The following is a 9,437-nucleotide window of genomic DNA, read 5'->3' on the forward strand; positions in this document are numbered from 1 at the left end:
AGAGCTTCAATGTCGGCTTGTCGCCTGTTGGTGAAATGGAATAAACCATTCTATAAAACGGGGACGAAAATAAATTCAGATGCCCCCGAACTCTTTGTCACGTGTAGTAGATATTAATTTAAATTATTGATACTATATTTTTAAATTAAATAAATACATTCTTGTAATATTACTTGTAATACGATTATTTTACAAGGTTAGTAAATTAGACAGTGTTCTGTCTCCCCTCCTCGACCGTGGGTGATGAAAGTCTGAATGAACACTAGAGGTACATAAATTTTGCCTGATATTTCGTCTTTTTCACCGTTTGTACTTCGTGTCACTGTAGCTATACGCGGATAAAATATTCGCTTCTATCACACATTATCACAGACAGGTTCTGTTAATGGCTACCGTAGATAGTCTGTCATGCACCGTGTCTTGCTAGGGTAAACAAGAACACTCTTACGGAAGAAGACACTAAACATACACTTTCAACTAAAATGCCCATTCGCTTAATGTATTCGCTGTTAATGTACAGTCTTATGATCGTGACTCAACAACAGTCTTATCAGCATGTGACCGTTTTAGGGTGTAACGTTGCTTAAAGTGCCTTCACACCCACTGTCCTCAGTGTTTTTGTAGCTTTAAGCCTCTGACTTTGACATTATTGCAGACCTTAGTAAACCTATTTTACCTTAGTTTGTTCGGAATTAACCATCTTTGTTATTTTAATAATCCAGTGTTTCAAGATGCGTGTATTGATGCTTAAAGAACCAAAACATGGAGAGTCTGGACCTGATCCCTATATTAAGGTACACGCCCTTTACAGTTAAATCAACTAACTTTTTACCAGTTTCTTAAAATTTGTCAGTTGAACAGTTATTATTTTCACTCCGAAGGAGCTGGAATCACGAGGACATAAAGGAACCCTACTTCCGGTGCTGTCTTTTAAGTTTGTGTCATTAAACACTTTGACAGATAAGGTAAATTGTTGTTCCATTGTCCTTTTATTAATTCGTTCATTTTAACAGTTTGCATATTCAATGGATTTATGTATTTGTTGCTTATTCCAGCTTTTCCAACCAGAGAAATACGGTGGGCTCATATTTACCAGTCCAAGAGCAGTGGAGGCTGTAAGGATGTGTTTGGAAGTGGATGAAAGAAGGGAAGGTGATAAACATTACTTTTCTCCAAGCTTCTGTATATCATTGATATAAATGACTTTTTTTTGGTAAAGCTCTTAAAAATACAAGTTAAGTTTGTGTAGTACATTTCTGTAATGCCCAGTGTATGTTGTGCTTTTGAGAATGGGACAAAGCAGTGAAAAACAAATGGAACACCAAGTCCATCTATGTGGTTGGCAAGGCCACCGCTTCATTAGGTGAGTCACATTTACGGACAAAGGTAATTTCTCCCAGAATCCTCCTTTGTGTCTTGAGCTCCTTGTAAACTCGTGCTAATTGCACCAGAGTGTGTCGGGCACCTGGTGCTCATAGTGATGTGTGAAATGCTTTGTCTACCTTCAGCCATTTGTTATACACAAGTCACAGTTTGCCGTTAGTGATTGTTCTGTGTCTTTACAAAACAAGCAGGTGCGACACTTTCTACATGTGTGCTTTAGCTTCTTCTTTTCAGTAACATTTGACAGTGGGTTTTTATTTTGAGTCTCTCAGTGAGTTTCTAATTTAGTTATTGAATTAGTTGAAACGATTGAATGTGTTTTCTCTGCCACACTCTTATGTCAGTATTTAGCAGACTGTGCAAAAGTACAGGGAGTGCAGAATTATTAGGCAAGTTGTATTTTTGAGGAATAATTTTATTATTGAACAACAACCATGTTCTCAATGAACCCAAAAAACTCATTAATATCAAAGCTGAATGTTTTTGGAAGTAGTTTTTAGTTTGTTTTTAGTTTTAGCTATTTTAGGGGGGTATCTGTGTGTGCAGGTGACTATTACTGTGCATAATTATTAGGCAACTTAACAAAAAACAAATATATACCCATTTCAATTATTTATTTTTACCAGTAAAACCAATATAACATCTCCACATTCACAAATATACATTTCTGACATTCAAAAACAAAACAAAAACAAATCAGCGACCAATATAGCCACCTTTCTTTGCAAGGACACTCAAAAGCCTGCCATCCATGGATTCTGTCAGTGTTTTGATCTGTTCACCATCAACATTGCGTGCAGCAGCAACCACAGCCTCCCAGACACTGTTCAGAGAGGTGTACTGTTTTCCCTCCTTGTAAATCTCACATTTGATGATGGACCACAGGTTCTCAATGGGGTTCAGATCAGGTGAACAAGGAGGCCATGTCATTAGTTTTTCTTCTTTTATACCCTTTCTTGCCAGCCACGCTGTGGAGTACTTGGACGCGTGTGATGGAGCATTGTCCTGCATGAAAATCATGTTTTTCTTGAAGGATGCAGACTTCTTCCTGTACCACTGCTTGAAGAAGGTGTCTTCCAGAAACGGGCAGTAGGACTGGGAGTTGAGCTTGACTCCATCCTCAACCCGAAAAGGCCCCACAAGCTCATCTTTGATGATACCAGCCCAAACCAGTACTCCACCTCCACCTTGCTGGCGTCTGAGTCGGACTGGAGCTCTCTGCCCTTTACCAATCCAGCCACGGGCCCATCCATCTGGCCCATCAAGACTCACTCTCATTTCATCAGTCCATAAAACCTTAGAAAAACCAGTCTTGAGATATTTCTTGGCCCAGTCTTGACGTTTCAGCTTGTGTGTCTTGTTCAGTGGTGGTCGTCTTTCAGCCTTTCTTACCTTGGCCATGTCTCTGAGTATTGCACACCTTGTGCTTTTGGGCACTTCAGTGATGTTGCAGCTCTGAAATATGGCCAAACTGGTTGCAAGTGGCATCTTGGCGGCTGCACGCTTGACTTTTCTCAGTTCATGGGCAGTTATTTTGCGCCTTGGTTTTTCCACACGCTTCTTGCGACCCTGTTGACTATTTTGAATGAAACGCTTGATTGTTCGATGATCACGCTTCAGAAGCTTCGCAATTTTGAGACTGCTGCATCCCTCTGCAAGATATCTCACTATTTTTGACTTTTCTGAGCCTGTCAAGTCCTTCTTTTGACCCATTTTGCCAAAGGAAAGGACGTTGCCTAATAATTATGCACACCTGATATAGGGTGTTGATGTCATTAGACCACACCCCTTCTCATTACAGGGATGCACATCACCTAATATGCTTAATTGGTAGTAGGCTTTCGAGCCTATACAGCTTGGAGTAAGACAACATGCATGCAGAGGATGATGTGGACAAAATACTCATTTGCCTAATAATTCTGCACTCCCTGTATTGAGCCACCCTCATTTCTTTGTATTTTACTTCCAAGGACCCAGATGTCCTTGTAATTTTTCAAAGTGCTCTTGAGTTACTCATCCAGGCTTTCAGAAGGTCTTTCAAATTTGTCTTTTGACATTTGCTGGTTTTTCCACTTATCCAATTCAATTCAATTCAATCCAGGCTTTATACTGTGCCATTTTCAGAGGAATGTGGTTTGGTTGTTTAAGCCACTTAACACTGGCCTATGAATGCATCAAGTATAAAAAAAATGCACCCAAGTCAAGGAATGAACAATTGTTGTGTCTACACATAGCAGATAACTTAGAAAAGACTAGACCGTAATGTCTTTTTAATGTTTTCCGCTTTTAAAAACATCGCTGCGCCTATTTCCTATTTTCTAGCAAAATATAAAGAAATGTGGGGTGGTTCAAGAATTTACCACATTACTGTAAAGCTTATCAATTTTTTTCCTTTTCATGATTTTTATCCCATACAGTACAGAATCTAGGTCTAAACCCTTTGGGAGAGGACACAGGGACAGCAGAGGTGCTATCACGACTTATTATTGAACGTACGGCGTAACTTTGGAGTCTCACATTCCTCACAGTTTAATTTTAATAGTAATTTTATGATTGCTCTTATTACTCATATGATCTCACGTATAATTCCCGTCATAGGAGAGGCCACCGATATCCCACCGCTTTTTTTCCCCTGTGGCTCAATCAAAAGGGAAGTCTTGCCCACGGCTTTAAGGGAAAATGGTAAGCATTCCCCCTGTTGTGCCTGACAATTAAAAGTCAAGGTGATAAAATTCCCATTGGGATTATTCTAATTATAAAATAATAATTGCACTATCTTTATCACTGTTGGGATCTGTTTCTTTGTTTCCAGGAGTGCCCCTAGAGACATTAACTGTCTATCAAACAGCAGAGCATCCCAATCTGGAGAAAAATCTAAAGAACTACTTCACAGAGCAGGTAAAGTGTCATTCTTATTGCTTGTATTTATTTATTTGTTTCAATATAGCAGCTGTTCATTTGTTTGTGTGCTTATAGGGCATTCCAGCAAGCATAGCTTTCTTCAGTCCATCAGGAGTGAAGTTTTGCCTTGAAGTGGTGCGGAGGCTCTCGGCTGAACAGCTGACTCAAATAAAGGTACATCTTCCTCACAGTGATACACAAATAGATTTAAATAATGCATGAATCTGAAGTGCTTAACAGAGCTTTACTCACATAAATGTCTTTGTTTCCAGTTTGCAGCCATAGGGCCTACTACACAAGATGCAATAGCAGCAGAAGGCCTTTGTGTCAGCTGCACTGCAGAAAAGCCAACAGCTGAACACCTGGCGATAGCGATAGCTAAAACTCTGCAGTGACCAGCTTTTAAAATCCACCTGCCTCATCTTTGGTGTTTGTTGTTATTATATATGTAAATATGTACTGTTATTTGTGTGTTTTACTGCTTTACTGCTCATCTTTATTGTTGTTGGACACATGATTCTGCTATTTTTGCACTGAAAGAAAAAAGTTATTTTTTGCAGCACCAGAGCCAGGAAAGTCTAAGATAAAATTATAATTTGCTTTATATGATGTAAGGAAATGACTGAGAAAATAAAAGCCAATCATTGTGATGATATTGAAGGTTTTGTCTGTGGTAATTGCTTGTGTGTGTTTGTGTGTTTATTTCCTGTTCAACACAGTGCTTGCAGGGGTCTTTTACTGTCCACATGAAAGTGAAGGTTTTAACATCTTTCCACGGATCAGCTGCAGTCCATTTAAAACCACTGAAGCTTGTATAACATAACCACAGAGAAAGAGTCAAATTGAGCAGTTGTAGATTGTAAAAGTTTACTTTTCACGCAGAGGTGAAGAAAGCAGGTTACATCTGTAGAGTCACACCTCTGAGGGGTGTGGAGAAGCAAAGGATTTGCTTATAAAGCAGCGTTGCTCCTCACTTGTCATCATCTCATCTTGCATATAGACCCAGGAGTACACCGCTAAAGGCCACGATGCTGAATTTAATCCAGCTGATATTTATGTTCTTTTTGACCAACATTAGCACAACTGATGCAGAGAAACTTTTCCATAATCGGGATCATTCTGATACGCAGACACTTAATTCTCACAAAGCTCAGGCTATAACAGACAAGTACACAGCTGAGGTATATTGTTTTTTTCTTCTTTTTTGACTTCCTGTGTTTCTCAAACGTCAGCATCCATTTAACCAGACACAGGATTTGTCTAATGTAACCCGTGTCTTGTTTTAGTTATTTCTCTCTAGATATGGATTCATCAAGCCAGTTAACTGGGAGGAGGTTCAGTTTGAGGATTCAGACACCTCTTTCAGTGGTGACTTCCTCGACGATCTTCAAGCCACAATCCAGGAGGGAACCTCAGCGTCTTACTCGAGGGCTGCTCATCGAGCTGGTGATCAGCAGGGCTATAACCGTCAAAATGAGAACCAAGCCTTTATTTCAGCACTTAAAGAGTTTCAGAGGGTTTCAGGTCTGCCTGTTACAGGGGTGTTTGATGAGGCCACCAAGTTAGCAATGAACAAACCAAGGTGTGGAGTCCCTGATAAAGAGACTGGTCTGACCATCCCTGTCATCACTACAGCACCTCAGAGCAGTGGTGACTTTGATTTTGAAAACAGTACCACTGACAGTTTTACTGAGACCAACAGGAACAACACAGCAAGTGACATAATCAGTGGCACTTCTTTAGGTACTGCAAATTTCTCTGAAGACGACATATTAAATTTTAATGATACAGACGGTGTGTTCACAGCCATTTCCAATGACACCAGCATGAATTATACAACGGAGCTTTTAAAGATCACTTCCCTAAACAGCTCGCACGACAGCAGACCGGGCAGCCAAACCGGGAATATCAGTGCGAACGCGCATCAGAGTGAAGCAGTGAGACGCAAGAAGGAACCTCTCGCAAGTCTCATATCCAAAAGCAGGCGGAAGAGAGATTTGACTCCAACTGGCCACATGGCTTTTTCCAAGAAGGTGTTAAACTGGAGGCTGATAGGAGAAGGCTACAGCAGCCAGCTGACTATTGACGAGCAGAGATACATCTTCAGACTGGCTTTCAGGATGTGGAGTGAGGTGTCGCCACTGGAATTTGTGGAGGATACGCATGCCCCATTGGAGGATGTTGACATCAGGCTGGGATTTGGTACAGGTGGGTTTTAGTCAATGTTTATGAGCTTCATTGCAGCATGAAAGCTACTTTTGGCTGCTCCTTTATTCACAGCTGCCACAGCAGGTAGCTCTGCATGTCTGGTTTGGCAGAGATTTATGCCAGATGCCCTTCCTGACACAACCCCAAAAGGATTTGTGTCTTCTTCTGAGATGACACTGGGGAGCTTTCACTTGTTAGGTGGACATGTAAATCACTATTTTTATGAATAAAATGTGGAATGTTTAGATTTGATCCTTCACATCACTAGTCTGTGAAGGTTAATTTCTCATTTCAGGATAAAAAAGTTAAAGGATGTTATCTCCTTGGCCACATATATGTTTAAGACTAATAAAGCATCTGTTAATGAGGCTTATTAAACACAAAAACTAAGTAAACCACCACCAGTCTTCTTAGACTGGCCCTTCTTAGGGTCGTGTGTATGTATGTCTGAAGAGGATCATTAATGTTTCCACTGTACCTCCTTTTTGTGCCAAATAACATACTGCATCGTTGTGAAATTCTTTCATAGGAAGGCATCTGGGATGTAATCAGAAGTTCGATGGCACTGGTCAAGAATTTGCCCATGCTTGGTTCCTGGGTGATATACACTTTGATGATGATGAGCACTTCACAACTCCCAATGTTGGCAGTGGAATCAGCCTTCTCAAAGTAATTATATTACTGCACGATCAAAGGAACTGCCAGATTTAAATAATTCCAGTGATTAACAACGCATTGCTCTAACAACGTCTTAAAAATATTAAACCTGTTCAGGTAGCAGTTCATGAGATTGGCCATGTTTTGGGTCTACCTCACATATATAGACCCGGATCCATAATGCAGCCCAGCTATCTACCGCAGGAGTCCAGCTTTGAAATGGACTGGATGGACAGAAAAGCTATACAGCAACTCTATGGTACATGGTTACAGCACCATCTAGTGGTTACTTATACACTCTTAGAGAAATGCACTTTGCTGTATTTTTGCCCTAATTGCCTGACGCAAACCCCCCCACCCCACCCCCATCTGTTGTGCTTGCATTTGACACCAGGAGGCTGTAAAGGTCGGTTCAACACGGTGTTTGATTGGATCAGAAAGGAGAAGACACCCTATGGGGAGGTGGTGATCCGCTTTAACACCTATTTCATGAGAGATGGCTGGTACTGGCTGTATGAGAACAGGAATAATAGAACGCGTTATGGTGATCCAGTTCCGCTGCAAACTGGCTGGCATGGGATCCCAATGGATGGAGTAGATGCACATGTCCATGTCTGGTCCAGGAGAAGAGATGCTGTATATTTCTTCAGAGGTACACTAAGTGGAGAGTTATACTGTTTAAAAAGAGTTAGTGAACAAATGAATACTTGGTGAAAATGTAATTAACTTATTTATCTACAGGTACTCAGTTCTGGAGGTATGATAGTGAGAACGACCAGGTGTTTGGACAAGACTCTGAAGGCCACCATTATCCGAGGTTAATCTCTGAAGGATTCCCAGGGGTGCCAAGTCCTATTGACACAGCCTTTTATGACAGGAGGGACTCCCACATCTACTTCTTTAAAAACAATCTTGTAAGTGCAATATTACCTGGCTGTCAGATATTATTACACTGATATAAGAGCAAAGACATGAGGTTCAGTAAGAAAGTAAATTAGGAAATATTCATGAAGTGCTTAAATGACAAGCTGGAATGATGTGGTTCGATATTAAAACACACAGACCATTATACATTATACATTATTTAAACTTAAAATGTGGCTTAGGCTTAATGGTCATTAATCAAACTGTTTCCATCTGTGGTTTGCAATCTAGCAATACCGATTAGCAGAACATGCAGATATAAAAAGCAGAGTCCTGGAGAAAACCCAAGCTAATTAATTGTTTCTTAGGATTATGAGGGAATGTCTTCAAGCAAACAAATGCACTAAAGTTCCTCTGTGAATTGTTTGCATTGTATAATTGAATTGATTTCTGCATAACAAAAAAAAGAGCAATTATCTCTTTGAACAGGTGTATGCATTCAGCATGGAAGCCAACAACTTGGCAAGAGGGTTCCCAAAAAACATCAGAGATGTTTTCCCTCCTGTGGTGAACACAGACCATCCAGATGGCAACATTGACGCTGCCTACTTCTCCTACACTCACAATGCCATCTTTCTACTCAAGGGCATACGCTTCTGGCAAGTAGTGGGCAGTCGTGATCGCTGGCGACGGCCCTTTCTGCCACGAAATGGCCTGCTGCCACATAAGGAGGTGGATCAGCATTGGTTTGATATCTGCAATGTTCATCCCACTGCACTCAAACTAACCCGCTGAGAGTGTTGCAGCAGAGATGTGATAGAGCTTGCTAAAGTTTGCATATGTGATCTACTGATTTCGTTTTATGCACACATATTGTCAAGCTGCAATAACTGTCTAATTTCTAGAAGACAACAACAATTTTGAATTTTGTTGGCTAATTTTCACCGAGGTGTGTTATTTATATATGTAACAGCTGCTCTTTCATTCCTTTTCTCTTTTTCGGAGCAGTGCTGAATGCATTCTGCCACAAAAACAATTCAGAGAATACATGTATGTATAATGTAGATAAAGCCAATAAATGTTTTGCTGAGCTGCTCAAAATGATATTTGATGTGCTTACTGTAAGTGCACTGTGTAGGAAAATGCTTTCAAATGGCAAATGTGCAAAATAACATTAAAACAGGCTTGTGCGTACTGTGAAGTGACTTCTTATGTCACATGTAATCTTAAGAAAACCTCTAAGAAGATTTGTGGTATTAAGAGTGTATAAAAATAGAATTTTGCTCAAAGTGGAAGAGCTGGTTTCTGGGTAAAATTACAGATTGAAAGCATCTTTCTTTTGACGGAATAATATTGAAGAAAAAAAAGACATCAGATTTGTATCCTCGGATTGTTTCTTTTTGGTACAGTATGTGCCTGGAAGG

General features: G+C 40.3%; 2 protein-coding genes across 3 annotated transcripts; both read left to right on the forward strand.

The window, feature by feature from the left end:
• The first annotated feature begins 85 nt into the window (after positions 1–85).
• On the forward strand, positions 86–4,944 carry uros (uroporphyrinogen III synthase). Of its 2 annotated transcripts, none has more exons than XM_084937462.1 (10): positions 86–268; positions 723–794; positions 882–965; positions 1,056–1,152; positions 1,289–1,363; positions 3,801–3,875; positions 3,982–4,065; positions 4,196–4,281; positions 4,360–4,458; positions 4,557–4,944. In XM_084937462.1, the coding sequence occupies exons 2-10, from the start codon at positions 732–734 to the stop codon at positions 4,677–4,679; spliced, it is 786 nt and encodes a 261-aa protein (XP_084793588.1). In that variant the 5' UTR covers positions 86–268; positions 723–731; the 3' UTR covers positions 4,680–4,944. The 2 variants fall into 2 exon arrangements, with proteins under 2 accessions (XP_084793588.1, XP_084793589.1); XM_084937463.1 differs by lacking the exon at positions 86–268 and adding an exon at positions 294–428.
• Positions 4,945–5,028: 84 nt separating this feature from the next.
• Positions 5,029–9,184, forward strand: mmp21 (matrix metallopeptidase 21). The gene is made up of 7 exons (XM_084937464.1): positions 5,029–5,452; positions 5,585–6,492; positions 7,022–7,161; positions 7,267–7,408; positions 7,544–7,801; positions 7,891–8,063; positions 8,503–9,184. The coding sequence occupies exons 1-7, from the start codon at positions 5,313–5,315 to the stop codon at positions 8,806–8,808; spliced, it is 2,067 nt and encodes a 688-aa protein (XP_084793590.1). The 5' UTR covers positions 5,029–5,312; the 3' UTR covers positions 8,809–9,184.
• The last annotated feature ends 253 nt before the right edge of the window (positions 9,185–9,437 follow it).

Source organism: Perissodus microlepis, chromosome 8, assembly GCF_051167445.1.
Source record: "Perissodus microlepis isolate ML-2025 ecotype Zambia chromosome 8, ASM5116744v1, whole genome shotgun sequence".
In the NCBI taxonomy this organism is placed as follows: domain Eukaryota; kingdom Metazoa; phylum Chordata; class Actinopteri; order Cichliformes; family Cichlidae; genus Perissodus; species Perissodus microlepis.

Coding starts and splice junctions, on each gene's coding strand:
- mmp21 (XM_084937464.1), top strand. CDS start 5,313: ATGCTGAATTTAATCCAGCTGATATTTATGTTCTTTTTGACCAACATT. Junction 7,162..7,266: donor GTGGAATCAGCCTTCTCAAA/GTAATTATATTA, acceptor AAACCTGTTCAG/GTAGCAGTTCATGAGATTGG. Junction 8,064..8,502: donor ACTTCTTTAAAAACAATCTT/GTAAGTGCAATA, acceptor CTCTTTGAACAG/GTGTATGCATTCAGCATGGA.
- uros (XM_084937462.1), top strand. CDS start 732: ATGCGTGTATTGATGCTTAAAGAACCAAAACATGGAGAGTCTGGACCT. Junction 795..881: donor GACCTGATCCCTATATTAAG/GTACACGCCCTT, acceptor TTCACTCCGAAG/GAGCTGGAATCACGAGGACA. Junction 1,153..1,288: donor AGTGGATGAAAGAAGGGAAG/GTGATAAACATT, acceptor TGTGCTTTTGAG/AATGGGACAAAGCAGTGAAA.